General features: G+C 43.6%; 1 protein-coding gene across 1 annotated transcript in view; it reads right to left on the reverse strand.

Annotated features, from left to right (window-relative positions):
• The window catches only part of LOC147422821 (transcription factor RF2b-like), a 49,948-nt gene extending 29,467 nt beyond the window's left edge, over positions 1–20,481 (reverse strand). The window contains exons 1-4 of the mRNA XM_086503165.1: positions 20,349–20,481; positions 19,475–20,234; positions 19,167–19,299; positions 18,985–19,069 (exon numbers count right to left, since the gene is read on the reverse strand). Coding sequence (XP_086359291.1) covers positions 18,985–19,069; positions 19,167–19,299; positions 19,475–20,234; positions 20,349–20,394 — 1,024 coding nt within the window. The 5' untranslated portion in view covers positions 20,395–20,481. The remainder of the gene's footprint in view (positions 1–18,984; positions 19,070–19,166; positions 19,300–19,474; positions 20,235–20,348) is intronic.
• Positions 20,482–23,336: the final 2,855 nt, after the last annotated feature.

A 23,336-nucleotide genomic window follows, 5' to 3' on the forward strand; every position in this document is an offset into this window, starting at 1 on the left:
AGGTTTCTTGAGTGCCGGTTTGATGGGTGACTCTGTGGTCTTCTGCCACCTCTGTGAGGGATTGCTGAGTCAAAAATTCTGCAAATTTTGGATCCTTCGTAATTTTAATCATCTGCTTCGATGCCTCGTCAACCAAATGTCGACGTTCCATCTCTTCAATCTCAGACTGAGTAGGCCAAGGTGAGCCGTACTCTTCTGATTGCTCTTCTCCACGATCTCCTCCCACATACCCAGATGCAGAAGAAGTCGACATATTTCTGTTGGAATCTGAAAGTGTCACAAGATAAGGATCGGATTTCCCGGTAGAAGAGAAATCGGCCGCGCTCCAATACCACTGTAACAAACTTGGACACTCCAAGTCAAGATTCTACCGCGACACATCAGAAATTCACTTCATAACAGTTCACAATTCACACTTGAGTCAACACGGACCGGCGTAGTTCCATGCCGATACCATGAAACGAACGAGGAGGAAGGATCTCCCGACCACACGAACCGTGCGTCGGACGAACCACCCGGCCATAGCCACCATCCGGCAGCTCCCCCGTGCTAGGGCCAACGTCCGAGGACGTAGGCGTGCACCTGTAAGACCGAGCGTCCCATACCACCCAGCCTCACCTCCTCGAGGTGACCTCGCGCACTCCTAGCCTCGCGGGCTAACCACTGGCACTCTGCCAATGGGGTCGATAACCGTAAATGAGGCCTTGGCCTCCCTTTTATAATAATGGCCGGGTTCACACTACGTCCGCCCGGACACTGGACGCCCATCCCGACGGCATTTGGGCTAGATCCCCTCTCCTAGAGATATTGGCCCCAAAGACTCGCGCCTCTTTCGGTATTTCTTTTTATATTAATTTGTGTTCAAAGTACAAGAGAGTGGGTAGGTGCTCACTCTCAGACTCTGCGTCCAGATGCTTTGAGAAGTGAGGCCTAGCCCACTTATTTATTGGTACAAGGGATGCCCAAAAGCAAAGCCCCAAAAGTAGTAATTGAAAAGCTTCTCTTTCAAAAGCAATTATCCCCAAAAGCTGCTAAATTCAGCCAACGGATTTTCAACAAATCTGTACGCAATGCCACATCAGCAGCTCTGCAAATTGCGCCGCAAAATCCGGAATTCCGTACGGTAAGCCACGTCAACATGTCAACGCATATTGCGGGGGTTTCTGTACTATCTACCACGTCACTATCCGAGCAGTCCTCAACAATGTGCGTGTGTGTCTGAGGTTAGCCACGTCACCCATTAGTGACACCCTCTCCCCGACCCTCTTTGAATACTACATCGACGAGATCTCCGACTACATCTTGTGAGCGGGAGGGATAGGGGCTGACCTAGCAGGTTGACAACGAACCTTGGGAAGACCAAGGTAATGATCTTCCACACCTCGAGGTCAGTTCAACCACCAACCACATTTACAGCAGCAGGAGGTACACTCGGGGTGGTCACCTCCTATGTCTATCTGGGAGTCACTTACACTAGCAAACAAGGCCCCTTCTCCATGGCTCAGGCCGCCACTGACACTCACCCATGGATATGCAACTTTGGCCATGTTAGAGCGGAGATGTCATTAGGCACACTTTCAGGCGCCCTGCACGAAGGGGTGGCTATTTGGTACATTAGTCACCCTAGCCCTAATGTACACAGCAGTATTGTGGAGTCTGGACACCCGCGTCGACAAATAGCCAATGGCCATGGATCAAGAGACTACGCGTATGTATGATCTCCTGCTTGTTTCAAGGTAAGCACACAATGCAACAGGACATCATCAAAGCAAAGCTTGCTACCCCCCCCCCCCCCCCCATGGTAGTGGAGGCACTCTTTCAAACGGTCGGCTTTATCCAGAGAGTGAGCACTGAGAGAGCTCTCGATTGACAGACTCACACAGCAAGCATTTGAGTCAGCCATAGAGATAGCAGACTCTAGATATGACAAAGCTAAGTACACCCACGTTAGAGCATGGTTCGGAGCACATGGCCTTGATCTTGAGAGGTTGCCACCGTTCCAGTATAACCCTGACTCACCCCAAGTTCATCGCTAACGTAGTGAAAGAAACATAGGCTTCGACGGGATCTCTGGCAGCTATATATCAGACAGACTTGGATCACATCTCCCCTTCAGTAGAAGATGTCACACTACAAAGACCATTTCCTTACCATACTCGAGGACAGATTCATACAGCAACCATGCTATATGGACACCTACATGCCACACGACTCACAGGTGGCGATTGGACAGCTCATAGTATCATCACACAGACTAGAGATAGAGGTGGGGCAAGCTCATGACATTCCCGGGGAGGAGAGTGTCGAGTATGCAGAGAGGTGGAAAGTAAGGAGCATTTTGTTTGCAAATGCAGAGCTTATGATGATATTAGAGGCAGATACAAGTCATTATTCAAAGGGCAGCCTACCCTCCGCGAGATCATGCACTCTCGTAATCAAGGACAGTTGGGGTGCTATGTCACGATTGTGACTATGTTAACAACAATACATCTACTCCTAGTTGCAGATACGAGAAGTGCCATGCCAAGGAGGACCCCTGCGCTTGGATGGTCATACCCCTTCCCCCAAGAGACGTGCCTCTTCGCCAAAAGCCACACTCCTTCGACGATTGGTCACACCCCTTCGCTCTACGGGTGCGACTCTTCGCCCAATAGTTGCAGCTCTTTACATCTAAGACATGTCTCTTCACCAGGAGACGTGTCTTTTCATTTATGTCTCTTCGTCTCCTATATAAGGAGCCCTTGTATCACATTCAATCAATCAAACACAGAGTCTTCTAAGTCTTTCTTTGAGTTCAGTTCAGTTTCTTAAGTCTTAATCATGAGTTTAAGTACTTGATAAAGGATTAGTACCTAGAATCCTAAGGATTAGTACCTAGAATCCTAAGGATTAGTACCTAGAATCCTCACAGTGGTATCAGAGCAAATTTTTTTCCTTGGACCCAAAGGTTGTGAGCCTCTCACCCTCACCACCACCCTCTCCCCCCCTCTTCCCGGAGTTGCATGGAAGCCAAAGAAAGATGGTACATACACACCTACACGTATAAGGTAACCTAAACCTTCTTTCTCAATTCTGCATATAGAAAACAGAACACAGATGTGTGTGCGTAGCGTATCCGGAGAACCTCGTGCACCTTTGCTCGGATGACACACTTTCAAACCCGCCCTCGCATCCCTTCCTGCAAACAAGCACACAACAGGCAGCATACATGTGCGTGTTGAGAATTATTGTAGGAGCTCTCGAGCCACACCTCTTCATTGGCACCTTTTCATCGGGTCATGCCTCTTCATAGTCGGATGGTACCTCTCCACAATGACTTTTCACCGGCTGCCCTGCCCCTTTCTTAAGGTACCCCTCCGTCGTGCCTCTTCATTGCTTCCCCACCTCTTCACCTATCGGCTAGCACCCCTTGGGGGGGCGAGACTTCCCCTTCCATGACGCGGTGAATACCCCTTCGCTAAAAAAAACTACCCGCTGGCTGCTGAAACCATCCACGCTGAAATTTTGAGATCACTGGGCTGAAGCGCTGGTTGGTTTAATCGCTGGAAACTCTTCGCTGGAGTTTTTTTAAACGTAAGCAGAAAGTAGCGCAAGGCATTTTCAGCTCATACAACTTAATTTTAATAGTGGCCGGCAAACCCCATAATTTTTAAAGACCATGTGAAAGCTCCTTTTCACTTGAACCTTTCAATTAAACTTGCATAAAAAAAAGTGCCAAAAAAAAAGCCGGTGAAGCGCCATTTTATTTGAAGGTTCTCTCCAGCTTCTCCTCCCATTGCTGACTTGGTGTGCACACTCTACGCGCATTATCCTTTGCCGACGAGAGTAATTGGATAACCTGCCGAAAAAATAAAATTAAAAAAATTTCCCGGACAAAATCTTGCCCGACAATTTCACTCCACATGCAGTGATTGTGATTCCGGATTCTCCTGCTCAGAGCCGGACGTTATAATTATTCAGGATTCCCCAACTCCAAAGCGCAAACTTATTCCATAAGGACTTTTCGCTCTCGGCACCCATCCCAAAACCTGTTCCCAAACCAGAACCTGCACCTGTTCATTATTCCCTTTGAGGCATATCCATGCCGAATTCTCAGGACGGAGGTGGTCAATCTGACAATGCCCTTACTCTTATCAAGGAGCAGATGGCCACACTTTCCATAAGCCTCGCATCACTTCACACTCGATTGGATGAGATGCACACGAAAAACACTTCTCGAAGTCGACCTGTTGTTTCTCGAACTACTAATGCAGCATCTTCAACACCTTCTTCCGAAGCTTCAGTGGACGAACCAAACGAACCAGATCCAACTGAAGAGGTAGACAATCACGAACTTCAATTACTTTATAAAAATTTTAATGTTGCACAAAAGAAGAAGCTTGATGTTAAACTGCCGGAACCGTATAATGGTCGCCGCGACAAGCGCGTGCTGGACCAATGGCTATTCAAAATGGAGGTTTACTTATCAAACATAGATTTGATCGAGAGTAAAAAAGTTGCACTTGCTAGCTCTCTGCTCAAGAACAGCATTTCTTTGGTGGCAACGACGGGTTGCTGATGGTAAACACACCTTGGGATAAATTCCGGCGTGCTATTCGCAAGGCGTTCGAACCTGCCAATGCGGATTTTCATGCCCGGTCCTCTCTTCGCCGCCTGAGCGAGACAAGTTCCTTGGCTGCGTACATCACACAGTTCCAAAGGCTAACTCTGGAGATAGAGACCCTTAGTCCCTCCTATAAACTTCACAGCTTTATCGACGGACTCGAACCCAACCTGAAGGACGGTGTACACAAATACAACCCTACCACCTTGGATGCTGCAATTGCCTATGTGGAGCGTCTTGGCGATTATCGGTGCCCTACACGGAATTTTCTCCTTGGTGACAAATCTTCAAACAGCGCTCATTTTTCACAGCGTGATCGCAGAGACAACTATAGTCAAAGTCAGGAACAACAGTCTCAGTTCAGACAGCAAGCAACGCAACCTTATTCAACTTCAAGGTTCTATTCTCAAGATCGACAATCTGAAAGCAGATCTTCTTCACATATTCCTCCACTTGATCGTGGTAAAGGATGTGATTTTTCTCAAGATCGGCATTCCAATACTCAGCAAGGCTCTTCGTCAAATGGATCTTCGACTTCAAAGAAGAAAGGATTATGTACAATTTGAGGTGGTGACCATAGATGGTATCAATGTCCAAAGAAACCAAATCCGTCTAATTCGAAAAGAAATTCCAACGCGGAAACATCATCGATTGTTGAACAACCAAATTCTGTTAAGGATAAAGGAAAATCTGTGGTCAATACGATCCGTGTCTCAGAGGATACGAGTATTCTTATGACGCATGCTCAGTGCAATTCTTCAATTTTGGAGCCTCTCTCAAAGCAAGTTTTGAGCCTTCTTGGAAGACTCAATGGTCGCTCCATCAATATTTTGGTGGACAACGGATGCTCGAATAATTTCGTCAGCACTCAGATAGTTCAACAGCTTGGCTTACCAACTCAGAAGACATCTCACTTATATGATGTGGAATAATGGAATCAGCAGATGGATCAATTTTGACTTGTGATCAGACAGTTCGACAGTTGCATTCGAGATTCAAACTTATGCAGATCAATTGGATTTCGAAGTCATGCCTTTATCTTATTACGACATGATTCTTGGTCAGCATTGATTATTCCAATATGATCCAACAATTAGCTTTCGAGGACATACTATCAATTTGTTCAAAGATGGACGTGAATTGAATTTACACGGGCTTTCTTATGCGGAAAGAGGGATTCAAGACTCACTTTTCCAAGTCAAACAGCATGATACAATGGATTATGAAACGAATATGATCCCCGATGCAGATGCAGATGCAGATATTATTATTGATGAATTTTTGAATTCATTAACTTCTCCTGAATCAATTGATAAAGACAAAGATAAAGATATAGTTACAGATTCCGAGTATGAATACGACTAGCTTTCTTCGATTCTTTACTGGATGATGATATGCCAATTACCAAGTCATGAAGTTATAGTTCCAGAAGACACAGTAACACGGAATGGGCGGAACGGGGACATTTCGTTCCATAACGGCGTTCCGAGCAAGGCCGGCCGGAGAAACGGCTACGGGAACGGACAGACGTTCCGGTTCCGGAACGTAACAGCGGAACGACGTTCCAGCCGGGCGGAACGGGACGGAACGGGCCAAAACGGCCGGACGGAACGGGACGGAACGGGCGGACGGAACGTCTCGCGACAGTTTTTAAAATTCAAATCTGGGCGGCAGTTTTTAAATTTCAAAAACAGGCGGCAGTTTTTGGAGCGCCCATTTTTTAGATGGTTCACACTAGAGGTGTGTGTGTGTTTTGGGGGGGGGGGGGGGGGGGGAGGGGAGGTCTTCACTATTTTCTCCTATAAAAGCTAATCCACACCCCTCACAATTTCATAGCCCTCACTCTCCCGCATTGCTACTTGAGTCTTGAAGCGCCACTCTCTCACACCCTCTCTCAAGCTTGAAGCTTCAAGCCTCTCTCACCCTCTCTCTCAAGCTCGAAGCCACAAGCTCTCAAGGTTGAAGCTTCATCCCTCTCGCAACTTGCAAGCTCCATTCCAATTTCCTTCATCGCATCCCTCTCTCAAGCTCCATCCCTCTCTCAACTTTCAAGCTCCATCCCTCAATCTCTCTCTTGAGTTTCAAGCCTCAAGTCTCAAGCGCCATCAATATGGCACAAGCTTCCGCATCAAATGAAGGTCCCTCGGTTGGTAAGAGAGGAAAGAAGGATGAGCCTTCATGGTGGGATGAGGTGCACTCCGAAGTCTTGGGCAAAGAAGGCGGTGCAAGATCATCGACGTGCAAACTATGTGGATTTCAACGCAAATCCAGGACAAGCAAGGTTCGAGCACATCTCCTTCACATAGTGGGGGAGCAAGTGAAGCTTTGCAGTAATGTGACGGCCGAGAAGAAGGAGCTTGAGATCAAGGATGCCATCATAAGAGCCAAAGCAAATGATCAACCCAAGCAGAAAGCCATTGACCCCAATCACTTGGTTTTTCCTTCTTCTACCACTCATTCGCACGCTTCTGTTGGAGGTAGTAGTGCGGTGGCTCAATCATCATTTCAAATGAGCACTCCCTCTCATCCCACCCATCGTCAACGAACTCTAGATTCGTCATGGGATACCAAAAAGAAGGAGGATGTGGATGCCGCCGTTGCCCGCTTTTTTTATCACGATCATATCCCCTTCATAAAGGCTCGGTAAGTTCCAAGTTCTCAATGCTCTTTCATATCATGACCATAACTAGTATGTTTGTTTTCCAATCTACATTATCTTCTCTTTTGACCTTTGTGACATGTACATTGTATAGGTCGGACTACTTCAAGGCAATGTGCACAAGGATTGGGGATTACGGGCCACGCTACGTGCCACCCACTTCAGAGGCCCTCCGTACTACTCTTCTTGATAAAGAGAAGACCGTTGTGGAGATGGCAGCCGTAAACATGAAGCGACAATGGGCCAAGTATGGAGTGACACTCATTGCAGATCGATGGAGCGACACAAGGAGGAGATCCATTCATGGGCTTGTGGCTTATTGCAAGGGAGAGATGTACTTTGCCTACTCACATGACGCCACAGAAAGAGGGAAATCCGCCGATGTGCTTGCTGGAGAGTGGGCGTCTGCCATAGAGATCATTGGCCCACAGGTGGTATTGCAGCTTGTCACGGATGGGGACAGCCGGCGCCATTTTGGAGGGCATGTATCACCGCATCAAAGTGTCATTTTGTATGGCACATTGTCTCAACAACCTTTGAAAGGATATAGGGCGCCTATCTTGGATTGAGCCTCTCATTACAAGTGCGTCCAAGATAGGCAAAGCGGATCTCTCATGAAAATTTGTATGACTGAGTTTAATTTCAATGCAACAAAAATTGATCTAGAATATGGTTTGGATTAGCATAACATAAGAAAGGAAAAAAACATTTTCACATAAGAATCTAGAATTCATATTGAAAGACCTTTCAAAACTTTGTGCATGAAAGAAAATGATTGTTTGGAACTAATCTTTGTGTGGTTCTAGCATTGAAAGACTATAACACGCTATACCTTTGATGATATCCCAATCTTCTTCAGAAATCTAGAAGAAGATGTTGATGATTTTCTTGCTGATTTTAGAATGGTTTGTCGTATCCTTGGTAAAAGGGATGACATTGAAAAAGGGGATTTTCTATTGCTATGCCTTAGAGGCAACGCTGAGCAATGGTTTTGGAGTATGTCTTCTCAGATTGAAGATGGGTATACCCAAATTTCCAAAGCTTTGAAGACCAGATTCTCTAAATTTCCAACAACGGAGAAAGCATGGGCTTCATTAGGGAGACTTCAACAACATGGTGAAGACTACTATGCTTATGAGGATATTTTTTCTCGTCAATGGGGAGGATATGGGTTTAGTTCTACATTTCCAGATTATGTAAAAATGGAGCAATTTATTTCGGGTTTGTCTCCTTTCCTAAAGACTAAGGTTACTTGTAGTGGACCCTCTACCTTTGAAGAAGCGGTCACTATTGCCCGAAGGAAGTTTCACAAGTACTTCTACATCAAAAATGGTTTCCATCATGCTGAAAGAACCAACCATCATGAAAGTGTTTCTATCAAGGAGTCATCTCCTTTGCCATACTTGTCTCCTTCTACTCCAACAAATGTTGAAGAAGTTACTTACATGCCAACTGATTATTCAAGTGCTAAAGTGTGTGGCCAAGATTCAAATGTGGAATCTCTTTCTTCTACCTTTATCACAAGCATGCAAAAATCGACACAAGATATCTCAAATGGCATTGATGATTCAATAATGGATACATCCAACCTTTTGGCGGAGGATCAATTTCTAGTCCGAGCAGACGAATCTTTTGTGCAACATGACTCTATGGAGAATGAAGACCTTGAAGGTAACCTTGATCTTACGGAATGTTCTAAGAGTGTATCTTGTCTAAAAGAAGAGAGTGAAGAAGAAGATGAAATCATAGGTGGGGAGATCATAGACCACATTGATCATAAAGAGATGATTGTGTACATGGAATGCCAACTCCAAAACAAAGTAGAAGAGTGTGAGTTGAATCCATGTGAGGATAATCTTCAAGAAGTGTTTGAGGATGTTGAAAAGCATTGGTATGGACCATGTATGTTAAGAATGGAGGAACCTATCATGCAAGAAGCCAAAGTTTTCACAAAATCAAATAGTAATCCATCAACCTTTGAGGTGGTACAATGTGAGGAGTTACAACCTTGCCAAAAGGGGGGCTTAGAAGGGGATGAAGAACATGGGAGAGTAGTAAAAAATAAAATCATAAAAGGAAACTGTCAGAAGGGTATCATTCTCTCCAATGGTGTTTTAGTGGGTGGCTCTTCATTCATGGGACAATCTCTTAGCAAGAAAATCCAAACTTTTGAAGCTCCAATCATCTTCACATTGGGTTTCACCTCTTCAAAGTCAACTTCTCCTCTCTTCACATATACCTTTCATCGGGGGCACCATACCTTCTTAAGTGGAAGACATCGGGGACACCATACCTTCTTAAGTGAAAGAGGACATGAATACTTGGTGATGAACAGATGTTTCCAAACCTTCTACATTTGGTTCTTTGGTGTATGGAGGTCACACATTGTGATGTTTCTGGTCTTCATCATAGATAAAAAACTTGTTGATTGCTACATGTGGATATTTCATCAATCAGTACCAAAATCTATCCTCTTCCAATGTGTTGGAAGCAATAGAAACCTTCGTCTATTATCTACTTATGTGGTAAACTATTTACAATATCTTCCAATAGCGGTTACAAGCATGGATCAAGCTTTCATAAATCATGAAGGTCATAGAATTTTTGACTTGATGAGCCTACCCAGGTTGAATGAATTTTATGAGCTACAGTTCAGGAATTTGCTCATACAAGCTCTTGAAGATCGTAACAGATACATCAACTTTACACAGGAGAAAGAGCAACCAATCTTTTATATCACATTCATAGTGATAGATGCAATGATGGACAACAATAAAATCTACAAGTTTCTTCAATCAAAATCAGTAAGTGATTCCATACCATACATCTCTCTTTGGGAAAGATATTTCAAGATCTTTGATCCTGGGGGTTGCTTATGGAAACTTTCTCAATGGAGGAGGTTTACTAAGTCACTTCATTACATCTTGCTATTGGCTCTGAGAACCTTTCATATCACACAAGGTCTTTTAATCATACAACAAAGGTTCTTCAAAGATGAGAGCAGACAAATACAGACATTACACAATCTACATGTTGTATGATCGGATAAATGGTACATGAATGTACCATTATCTAAGGGGGGGGGAGGCTAATGATAGTCGTTATTCGGCTATCCAAATTTCCATAGTGAGCTACCTCACCCTACCAAAATCACCCAAACACTGTGGCTTCCCCTCACCCTTTCACTGTATATAGGTGTGTCTGAGTTAGGGGACTTTTCTCATATCTTCTTAAAAACCCTCAATTAGCTAGTCACTGGGTTAGTTGAGCCAAAAAAATAAAAAATAAAAAAAATAAAAATTATAAGTATATTATGGCTCATTTGTGTGTAAATATTTCATTGTATATAGGGCCTAAATAAAAGGATTTTTCATAATTATTTTGGTATTTATTTAAATATTTCTACCTATGGTGTGTTATTTATGCTATGTACATTGACTCACCATTACCATATTTTTTCTTACCATTTTGCATACTCTTTATTCCATATAAAAATAATTTCATGCAAGCTTCTCTTATTTTTGGTGTAACTCCATCTCAACAAAAATCCAAAAAACTAGTTCTATTTATGTGTATATTTTTTCACTATTGTGATTTTTTCCTTCCTGCATCTATTCTCTATTACTCTCATAAATTAAACCACCAAAAATATTCATCTTTTTATGGTAGACTTATAATGAGAGATTTATTTTGACCCCTTTATATTTTTTACACCTATATTATTTATATTTGACATGTACATATTTTTTTAGACCCCTCAATATTTGATTTTCTTAGTTGTACTATTCACTTATATCATGATCTCAACAATATCTTCAATTATAGACCTACCAAATAAGGTCAAGGGTATGTGGCATGCATGCATGCACCATGGGGGGCTCACTCTTGGAGGTATTCAAAAGAATCATCCAAAGAAGGACCTCACAAAGACTTTGTGCAGTGGAAAAAAACAGTCGGTTTTGCTGAATTTTTAAAGATCACATGCTCTCCGAATTTAAAAAGGTGATACAAACAAAAGTTGTAGCTCGTGAGCTGAACTTTTACCTCAAATTTTTTCATATTTTTTTGAGCTACGAGCTGTGAGCTATGATTTTATTGGTGGACCCCAATTTGCCCATGCTATCATTTTCCTCTTTCACACACACTTCTCCACTCATCATCCCCACCTCTCTCACCACTCCTCTCTGCACCCTACTCACCTTCTTCTCAACCTTGAAGAATTAGAGAAACCATGGTGAACTCATGTCTCCTACACACACTTCCATTCCAAAATTGATCACCTAGTCTCATTTTTCCTCTTCCATATTATCCATATCTATCAAGAAAACCACAAAATTCAGCCTCTTCTCTTGAAAGACAGCACCATGTTGATTGATTACTCATATTCAATCACCTTGGCTCTCAAGGAAGGTTAAGAGTGGAGAAAAAACGTATCGTCAAAGCTAGTGGACCGTCAACAAGCGTCAAAATTGACCCTACTCAAGACACTTGGAGCATCAACATTGTAAGAAATCCATAATTTCTTACCTATTAAGAGTTTTTTCTTCTTTATTTGTATCCTATATGGATACTTCCATTGTAAATATCCAATTCCATTTGTAAATTAATAAAAATACTAACTCTACTAATTTACTAACACTAACCTACTATGAAAAGTCCTATCACCTCCACTTCTCTCCTCTCTCTCTTCTTCATCTATCCCCACCAACTTCTTGATAATTCCAAGAAAAAGAAATTAGATAAGTGCTGAAAATCTAACCCAACCATGGTTAGAGAAGTAACCCTACCCTCAAAATTGCTATAAAAAGAGGGTGTAGCTAACACAAAAAGAGAGAGCACTATGCTATAGCTTGAGAAGCCAAGCTCAACCTCTGTAGAAGGAGCTCTTGAGTGAAAGCTCATTCTCTTATGCATATGCATGTGTTGTATTAGGGGTGATTAGCAAGGGAACTCTATGACATTGTAAGAGAGAGTGATCATTCAATTGAGAGTAGGAAATCTATCATTTCTCCTACTAATATAAGCTCAACATTTGCTGAATCAAAAAGGGTGGATTTGAACTAAGCTTGGATACTTTGTCTCTCTTCCAACGTGCAGTAATGGACAACAATGATGTGTAAGTATTTTGATGTTTTTTTTTAAAGTTCTTGATAGCTTGTCTCTAGGTGTTGTCATCAATTTAGCCATAAATCCCACATATTGTAAGAGGGCGACAGGGTGGAGAGGACTCTCCTGACCTTAAGACAGTGATTGAGGTGGTTTTTTTTGTGATGTGTTGTGGTGTAATTTACTCAAGCTATGTTGAACAAATACTAATCTCACTTTGATTGGTCATGACAGATTTGAAAGAAGGTATTAATGCAACAAGCACCCCCTCTCCCTTTCTCTCTCTTTCTTACATATATAATTGTGTTTGCTTGATCACGGCCGATACATTTCAAAGCAGCCCTCTCTCTCTCTCTCTCTCTCTCTCTCTCTCTCTCTCTCTCTACGCGTCCTAGTTCGCATCCAAAACTAGGTGGTGCCCCAAATTTGTGTAGGGTTAGGTTGCGGGTTTGTGTGTGTGTTTGTTGTTTTTTCCAACCCCAACCCAATTGAGCAGCACGGGAGCCTAGAAGGGTGCTTAGAGGCCACTCTTCTTTTTGTCCGTCCCGGACCGCCTCAATAGCAATGTCTCTATGTAACTTTTCTGACACAAGGCAATACCACAATCACACTGCTTATACTGTATACCCAAGTAATGATGCAACAGACCCAAATCTTTCATCTTGAAAGTAGCATTCAAATTAGCCTTAAATTCAGGAATATGTCTCTCATTTGGTCCAATGATCAACAAATCATCTACATAAAGAACCACAATGAGAAGTACATCACCCTCACGCTTTACATACAATGTGCTTTCTGTTGGACTGTTACGAAAGCGTCGTTTGACCAAATGAGTGTCACCTTTCTGATACCAAGCACGAGGAGATTGCTTCAACACATACAAAGCCTTCTTACATCTGCACACTTTGTCTTGATGACAAAACTGTGAGGCTACGTTACATAAACTTCCTCAAACATGTCACCATTCAAGAAAGCAGTAACAATGTTTGATTGATGTACATCCCAACCAAAATGAGCTGCCAATGCACATAGAAAATGCACAGTCGTCATACGACAAGTGGGAGCAAAAGTCTCTTCATATTCTATGCCTTTTTGTTGTGCATAACCCTTTGCAACAAGTGAAGCCTTATGGCGATCGATCTCACCATCCGCCTTGTGTTTCAACTTGTAAACCCACTTCATACCAATGGCCTTTTTGCCAGGAGGCAAATCACATAAAGTCCATGTGTCATTTTCTATAAGTGAATCATATTCTCATTGCATGGTAGCCATCCAATTTTCTGAATTCTGTGCTTCATCAAAAGACAGAGGTTCCTCAACATCATGTAAGCTAGACACAGCCAAAGCATAACAATCTCATGCATAAGATGCGTGGCCAGAGCCTGAGCGAGTACAACTAAACAAAGGTACATCCAATTTATTGTCACGCAATGTACGCACCAACCATTTTGGCATACCTCTAGCTTGCTCATTTTTAGCCCTTTCCTCATCAAGTACATCATGTATCTCTACATCAGTAATAGGTTGATATGTAACATTTTTGGAAACCCCCATAGGCTGTACATTTGCCTCATTGGAATTTACATTCAAACCTTCACCATTGAAAAGAGGCAACAAAGTGTCATAAATGTCCTGTGAGCTTACATTATTGTCTCTAGCACATGACAGCAAGGGCTGAACAGAATCTTCCACAAACACTATATCCCATGAAACCAAAATACGCTTTGTTTGCGGATCATACAACCTGTAACCTTTTCTTCAGCACTATAACCAACAAAACTACATTTGATAGCCTTATCATCCAATTTTCTACGCTGTGTTTGTGGCACCAAAGCATATGCCAAACAGCCAAAAACACACATGTGCTCAATGGAAGGCTTTCTATCATGCCATGCTTCATATGGAGTAATAGACTGCAAAGCTTTTGTAGAGCACCTGCTAAGTACATAAGTGACACACATGATGGCCTCAAGCCAAAAAGAATGCGGCAAAGCTTGACTTTTGACCATACATCGTGTCATTTCCGTAAGTGACCTGTTTTTCCTCTCAGCAACACCATTTTGTTGAGGTGTATAAGGCACTGTACATTGGTGTTTTATCCCACGACTAGCCATAAATGCATTAAATTCATGAGACATATACTCCCCCCCTCGATCAGAACGGAGAGTGCCCATAGTACATTTCGATACATTTTCAGCCATAGCCAGAAATTGTTTGAAGCACATAAAAACTTCAAACTTCTCTTTAAGCGGAAACACCCATGCATGTCTAGAGTAATCATCAATGAAGTCACGAAGTAAAGGCAATTGCCCAAGGACGGGAGTTTGCATGGGCCCACAAACATCACTATGCACAAGCTGCAACCTGCATGTGGCCCTATCTGAACCATCCTTTGGAAACTTCAAACATTGCATCTTACCCAAAATATAGCCTTCACAAACATGTTTAATAGGTGCTTCAAGAAGCAACAACGAAGCAACCATATCAGATTTCTGCAAATGCAGCAAACTAGCAAAATTTAGATGCCCAAAACGTGCATGACACAGTTTTGCATCTAAGACAGCTCTTGTATCTACAATTGCATTTGCAAAATTTTGTCCACACTTGTCATAAAAAGTGAGCAAGTTATACAGCCCACGGCACAAAAGGCCAAATGCAACAATTTCATCACCAAAATTGAGATCATGAATTGTACATCTGTCATCCACAAATTTGACTACAAGTCCAAGTTTAGCAAGTGCAGATAGAGACAAAAGATTCTTCTTGATCCCAGGTACATAAAGTGCATTAACAAGTGTGAAAGAACTGCCATTTGCAGCACAATAAGCACAATCTTTCCAACTCCCTGGACCGGATAAGAAGCATTGTTGGCACAAGTGACTGAATTCCCATGAGGGATAGACTCGAGAGAGGTGAACAATTCACGATGTGAGGTAATGTGCTTTGTAGCACCACTGTTGAAATACCACACATGTGAATCTATAGCAACTGACATGCATGCATCATGGACATCAAGATTGTAAGTGCACTCTGCACTAAAAGCCCATTCTGCATCAACATCAACATTACAGTCTCCTTTCACAGAAGACTCAACAATGGCTGCATTTGTAGTGGAACCATCATTTGCAGTGTTTCCACCCTCTTTCTTCTTAGCCTCTTTGGCCTTCAACTTACGACACGGCTCGATCAAGTGATCATTAGCTTTACAATAATGGCAACACATCTTCTTTTTTCCCTTATCACCAGAATTTCCAGACGCATTGTTGCCATCAGAAGCATTAGGAATAGAAGTATTGTCACTCGTAGCAGAACCATAAGAAGTGGCTGCATTGCTGTTACCACCTTTTCTTTGAGAAGCAATAAATGCATGTTCAACTACACGTTGCCTAATTCTATTTTTTATGGAAAGTGACTCTTGCGATAGAAATGTGCATAATGCATCAAACTTGACAACTTCTCGCTTTGCCTACAACTACCTAATGGTTCATCGCCTATGCGAATGTCAGAGTGCAGTGCGGCAGACCCTCATCAGTATGGAGTACACTTCCTCATCCTACGCAAGTTCAGTCGCAGGGATCTTATATGCAAGCAAGTCAGAGGATCCACAGTTTTGGGAGTCACTGAAGACTATAGACCAAATGATACAGCCGGTACTCCACTTGCTTCGAGTAGTTGATAGCATGCAACCTTGCATTGGCAAGGTTTATGAGGCCATGGATCGCATGGTGGAGGCCCTCCAAACACTTGAGCCAGCTGCAGATAGGTTTGAGAAGATTAGCTTGCTTTGTCAGAGCAGATGGGACGCCTGTGCTTCCCCTTTCCATGGTGCGGCTTTTGTCCTGGATCCAGAGTTTCAAGGTGCAGGACAGGAGCATGATGGGGAGGTGACCAAGCAATGGAACGAGATCTTGACCATGTTTCACCCTGATTGAGAAGAGCGCCGCAAAATCAAGGATCAACTTGCTATGTACAGGGATATGCGAGGATCATTTGGGCTTGCCGATGCCCAAGTTGATCGCACCAAGATCTCCTCAGTTTTGTGGTGGCAGGACTATGGCTCAGATTGGCCAGAGCTTCAGCGACTAGCTATCCGCATCCTCAGCCAAGCGGTTAGCTCCTCTTGCTTGGAGCAATTGTGGAGTGTTTATAGCCACGTTGCATCCAGGAAGAGAAACCGACTTGTAGTGGAGAAAGCAAATGATCTTGTATTTGTGAGTGTAAACTTGCGTATGCTTTGCAAGTCGGCATCCAAAGTATCAGATCCCTTTCTACAGTGGGAGATGGAGGCAGAGGCGGAGATACTTGGGAAGGGTGGATCTACAGAGGTATTACATGAAGTGGATGATGCGGACGAGCCTATTGGGGATGAGGATTGGGATGACATCCATGATCTCCATGACACCACTACAGATTGGCAGGCTGGCTCTTCTGCCACTGGTCCTTGAGCCTTGGCCCTTGACAGGTTTCCATTATGGCATTTTGCCATCTATGTATTGAGCTCTTGAGTCCATACTACATAGTGGCTAGTCTTTACTCTTGAGCCTCGACTCTTATCTTTTCTCAATGCTTACCTTTTTGTAGTGCCTTGGCTGGCCTTATAAGCCACACTTGAATTTATAGTCATAGTCTTTTAAGTTTTTACTCCGTCTTTCTGTCTATTGAGCTCTTCAATCTTTGCACTTCCTAGATAATGTTATTTGTGATGCGCTTAGTATGTTATGAGGGGTCTACAACCCCGGTAAATTGAATTTACATCCGCAACCACTAACGCGCATCGCGCACAAGCGACATGTTGAAACTTAAAACATGCTTGAACATGATTCTAATTGTCCAAGTAGGTGTTAGAAGCTTGGCTTATAGTTGTTTCCTAACTTATAGGCTGTTTTGAGGCTAATTTCAGCGTTTTTTGGTGGACCGTTCCGGCGTTCCCGTCTCCGCCTATACGTTCCGGTACCGTTCCGGAGCCCCACGTTCCCGTTCCAAGTAACTTTGCCAGAAGATGATTTTGAAGAATTTTGGGATTATTACAGTCTCAAGCCAAAATTCTCTCCAATGATTACTAAGGTTGAAGTTACCCCATCTGAAGAGTATCTTGAAAAGATTTCCTCTTCCCCAAATATTTCGCAGTTATTGAAAGATTTTGAACCAGAAATCTTACATTGCACGAAGGATTTTGAAGATCAACCTCTTGTTGCAATCAACCTGATTAAGCGAGATTCCTCTAAAAAGTCTTTGAACAATGCAATGATATGGGACTTAGCAATCAAAATAAAAAGGTTTCGCAAGAAGCAAAGGTTCAAGACAAAGGTTTTCGATAACTCAAAGATTGAAGATTTGCGAAGATTCAATGCTTTTCCAAAGTTCTATCAACATCAAAAGTCATTTCTTTGACACGGACTCTCATTTTAAATGGGAGGGAATGTCACGAATGTGACTGTTAACAGCAATACATCTATTCCTAGTTGCAGATACGAGAAGTGCCATGCCAAGGAGGACCCCTACCTTTGGATGATCACACCCTTTCGCCTAAGAGACGTGCCTCTTCGCCAAAACCCACACTCCTTTGACGACTGGTCACACCCCTTCGCTCTACGGGTGCGACTCTTCGCCCAATGGTTGCAGCTCTTCTCCGAAAGGATGTGTCTTTGCGTCTAAAGACATGTTTCTTCACCAAGAGACGTGTCTTTTCATTTATGTCTCTTCGTCTCCTATATTAGGAGCCCTTGTAAGTTGTATCACACATTCAATCAATCAAACACAGAGTCTTCTAAGTCTTTCTTTGAGTTCAGTTCAGTTTCTTAAGTCTTAATCATGAGTTTAAGTACTTGATAAAGGATTAGTACCTAGAATCCTCACATGCTACCTGCTAGAGATACAGAGTCCGAGAGATACACTGCTGCAGCCACATATAGTCACAAGTGGGGGGGAGACGGTCACAACTTACAGATTTTTTTCCCGAGGACCACACCTCCACTCACAAAACCAATGAGGGGAGTGACTCTCCAGCAAGCTAAGATGAGCCGGGTTAGACGACGTACGTGTGTTACAGAATGTCGGGCACCACAACTCCACCACAGACAAATCAAGGAGATTGAGACCCAAGAGCGTCGAGCTGCTACGGAGAGACGAGCCCAGACGATGGCTCACCTAGCTACATTCATCCAAGCAGCCCTTGCTCTCAATCCTCCCATGTCCCACATTCTACATCCCCCCCCCTCTATTAGCACAGGATGGAGCATCTACATGGTTGTACTACCCTGAGCATATAGACCCTAGAAATAGAGCTCCATCCCCGGTTTGGATTGTTGTATTTGCCAATAGATAGAAGACTTACACACATGTATACTTGATTTATCTCATAGGCCGACTTCGGCCTCACATAGACGTTAAAAGATCTCTCTCTCTCTCTTCCCCCCCCCCCCCCCCCCCCCCCCCCCAAGTATTTCCTTTCACTACAGATTCTGATACAACTCTCTATTTCAAGAAAAATCTATAACTACAAAAATTGAATAGCAAGCCGAAAATTTATTCATGAATTAATAAGATTGTTAAGAAAAATGTAGAGCTTGGCACACAAGCAAAGCCTAGCACTCTTTCCAAGATGTCCAAAATTTACCATCACGGAGTTGTGCTTGTTGTTCCATTGATTGCAAGCGAAGCTTCAATTCATTGTTCTCAGTCATTAATCCAGAAGTGTCCCTCTACAGTGGGAGACAAAACGAGTTATTATCTGGGCTCAATGGTAACTTGTGCCATTCTTTTCAAAATCATAGGAAACATGTATCCAAATGTTTCTACCTGTAACATTGTGAGTTGAGCAGAGAGGGTAGTGGCTTCTGTTTGAAGAGTTTGCACTTTCCGTTCTAGCTCTGAGATATATCGCACCTTACGCTCCTTTGACCGAGCCGCTGACTGCCGGTTGGCCAATATCCTGCTCATGATCTTCAATTAGAATGTCCAAATTCAAACTAGACACTAGAAATCTGACAGTATTGCAACTTCTTTCTACCAATGAAAGAACGGATGTTCCAAGCAAACCATCACGGACTGTTTGAAGTAAACATAATTGTTGACTCAACAAACATAAAGATGGGACAAAGTAAGACCTCTTTGCACGTTTGGGATCCAATGAAGCGAGTTCTGCAAGCTTGTTAGCAGCCATGGCTTTTTTAGCTTCACTGGATTCAGAAATAGACGGATGCCCTTGTTGCAGCAGACAATTATCCATAGAATTGCTGTGCTGGTACTCAGGCCTGATGTGACCAGCATAAACCCCTCTGCTAACATTGAGGTCAGCAAATGCACCATCCATGGACAAGCTTCGCACATGATGGGATGGCAGGGACTGCATATCTGAAGGGGATCTCGAGCCCTGCACATGTACGGTGGACATTTCGGAGTGGGAGTTGATCTGATCAACATCAATGTACATGGAAAACAAGTCGTCGCTTGCCTCATCTGACACAGTCGGGGTTTCAAACATCATAGATTCTCCATGTTCGAAAACCATATCATTAGGTAGTCGAAATGCAAGCTCAGAATGAGCTCTGCGATGACCTTGATATCGAGGGGGCCTATCAGGCATGAGGTTCACATCAGTACTGAAGGGGTTTGTAGGTGGTCGAGCTGGCATTGGACTTTCATGCATGACAATGTCCGATCCGCCCAACATGGATGTCTCGGATATGGAAGGAGACGGCTCTCTCTTGACAGCTAAAGCATGTGAAAAACCCCCATAAGGAGGAGGGAGGCGATGCACATTGCCAGAAGAGTTGTTGGCCGTGTTGACCTGTGCGGACCCGTTTGTTGAGGTCCAGTCGGCCTGAATGCGTTCCGCTAGGGCATCATACGGTGCTTGTCCATGACCTGCCATTCTAGAGCGAGCTCAAATCAGTAAAATTGTAGACGGAAGGTGCAGGCTCTGGGAGCGGACAATTCAGGAGCATCAAGGAATGTGCTCGAGGAGCACTCGACTCATACCAAAAGTTGAAACATTGATGTAAGCAGATCTGGTATCACCCATCATTCGTAATCTCTGGGTGCGCTTGTCTGTGTGTGTGTGTGTGTGTGTGTGTGTGGAAGAGGGGCGGGGGGGAGGATCGGAACAATGGCACCGACGCGGAGTTACCTGTACGAGCGAGAGAAAAGAGACGACGCTCGACAGCGATGGGAGAAGAGTGATGGTGATGACCATCTGCATTGACTATACGCGCCAAAACTGAGACTCCTCCTAGAGAGAGGCGCTGAGGCGGTGTTCTCGTGCACCGACCATGGGAAATTGGAAATGGAACAAAAGTTACTGGACAATAAAAGACAGACTTCAATTAAGAGGTACATCCCATACATCAGCCTCCTCTTTACTTGCAAGTTGCCATGGGATCATAGGCATGGGAAATTGGGAATGGGCACTAGGATCACTTGACCCACGCGAAGGTCAATTCCCAATGCAAAGTTGCATCGTCGTATAATCGAGGCCATTGATCGTGAGAAACTAATCTCACCATGAAAATCTAAGATCGTGAAGCCCCAACCCCACACTCATACCTTAACCAACATGCCGAAAAGTAATCTCAAGACAAAAACTAATCTCGAGATCCAGATATTAGTTTCTATCATCTATATTACTCTATTATGGGGAGCCTTTTTCAAGCTCTCCACGTGGCACAGAAAGGACGACTCAGTCAACGGGCTTTTCAGAGCTTTAGGGAGAGTCGTCGGGGGGGAGTTGAGGGGTCGTGACGCAAGGCCATCACGATGGAAGGTGAAGAGGCAGGGAGTGGAGGCAGTCGTTACCGCACTACGAGAGAGAGATGTCGGCATAGCTGCGCTCGCCGAGCTAACGCAGAGAGAGATAGAGAGAAAGAGACTGCTAGAGGTGCATCATCCTCCACAGTCGATACCGCGTTGCTAAACTCACAAAGAGAGAGAGAGAGAGAGAGAGAGAGAGAGAGAGAGAGAGATAGCTTTGTTGTCCGAGCTGGTGCAGACGAGTCGGCATAGCTGCACTCGCCCAATTGACGCCGCGTTGTTGAACTCAGAGAGAGAGAGAGAGAGAGAGAGAGAGAGAGAGAGAGAGAGAGAGCTGGTGCAGGCGAGCTGGTGTCCTAGCTGCTGCAAATGAGCTGGTGCAGACGAGTCGACGAGAGTTGTTGTTTGAGCTGCTGTTGTACATCCTAGAGCTGCTAACCAAGCCAAGCTATCCGAGTTGTTGCTGTTCGAGCCAGGTAGTAGTCCCACTTCTCTCTCTCTCTCTCTCTCTCTCTCTCTCTCTCTCTCTCTCTCTCTCTCTCTCTCTCTCTCTCTCTCTCTCTCTCTCTCTCTCTCTCTCTCTCTCTCTCTCTCTCTCTCTCTCTCTGCGGGTGGCTCACCGACACCAGTAGACTGAGTGAGAGAGACGGGGACAACTATGTGGGTCAATTGAAGGAGTCAATTATGTGGGTCAATTGAAGGAGTCCAGGCAATGTTTTGCTTGCAGCCACACTGCAGTGTGGTTGGATTGAAGGTGTCTTTTCCAACCAAACTGCTCACCTTCAATCCCAAAACATGGGTCACCTGAAGCTGGTGTGATTCACAAGCTCTGTGTGTGTGTGTGTGTGTGTGTGTGTGTGTGTGTGTGTGTGTGTGTGTGTGTGTGTGTGTGTGTGTGAATGAGTGAGAGAGAGAGGGGCGATTATGTGGGTTAGCTCAAGGAGTCCAGGCGGGAGCCGAGAAGTCAGAACGCACGAGGATGCGAGCGAGAGAGAGAGAGAGAGAGAGAGAGAGATGGGAGACCTGCAATTGCTTCCAAGTTAGCATTAATTTGGCGTTGATGCATGCAAAAAGGCCTTTCATTTTGAGCTTTGAAGTTTGAAGACTATTTCCTGCTCAAATATTAATCCTCGACGCCAAGCCCAATCAGTGTTCTAGAAAAATCATTTTTCCAAACATTCAAATTTCCCTTTCTTGAATTTTCCAAGAGGAAATCTTGGAAACTAGGTTCAATATTAATCCTCGACGCCAAACCCAATCAGTATTTTGTGGAAAAATCATTTTTCCAAACATTCAAAATTCCCTTTCTTAAATTTTCCAAGAGGAAATCATGGAAAATTAGGTTTATTTTTCATGCTTTTACACTAATTTTCTCTATTTTCGGGTGGAAATTCTCCTTTTCCCCTTGCCTTCAACCGGCACTTCTGAATTTGAAAAGGAACGATATTAAGCTAGGATGTATTTTTCCTGAACACTAAGCCCAATCGAAGCAGAAGCTCCAACTTTGACACACAAATTATCATTGTCTCCAGTGGGACATGAACATCTGGCCCTATCTCTCTTTATCTCTCTCTGGAAAGCGTCATACACAACTTTTCGATCGTGATATCATTTTTTACCTTTGCATTATTAATCAAATGATGTGCTAGATGCTACAAGTAATGTTAGCTTGATCTCCAAGTTCCATATTAGAGAATACATCATGAAAAAATCCCATTCATATCTCAACCATCTTTACCTCTATGCACATCATGTACTCACAAAAACTGTTTGATGTTTGAAAAGGTGAGCATACACTCTTTGTTTTAGAGCTATACGTTATGACCATTGTGTAGTGGCTCTTCTAATGGAATTAGAAATTATTGTGGGTGAAGTAAGTGGTCGATAGGTCATTTGTACATTCTCTGTCTATCTCTCTATCTATCTATCTCTCCCGCTCCCCCCCCCCCCCCGACAAAGACCAAGGAGCCATATATAAAGAGTGAATAGTAACAATAGACATGAGCCCCCTTTTGAATAGGAAGCCCTTTGTTGCCAATCATAGGGTCTCCAATTGAAGATATTGGCGAGAGCTTGAGAGTGATTGCTAGAGAGGGCCACAATACAAATTATCATTGTCTCCTATGCATGCAAGTGTTGAAGATGATGAAACAGGAAACAGAAGGAAGATAGCAACTCAGAGTAGGAAGAAGATGGAGAAGGAGAAGACACAAAGCTTGC

Source organism: Adiantum capillus-veneris, chromosome 27 (assembly GCF_014529385.1).
Source record: "Adiantum capillus-veneris isolate H3 chromosome 27, ASM1452938v2, whole genome shotgun sequence".
NCBI classification, from domain to species: Eukaryota; Viridiplantae; Streptophyta; class Polypodiopsida; order Polypodiales; family Pteridaceae; genus Adiantum; species Adiantum capillus-veneris.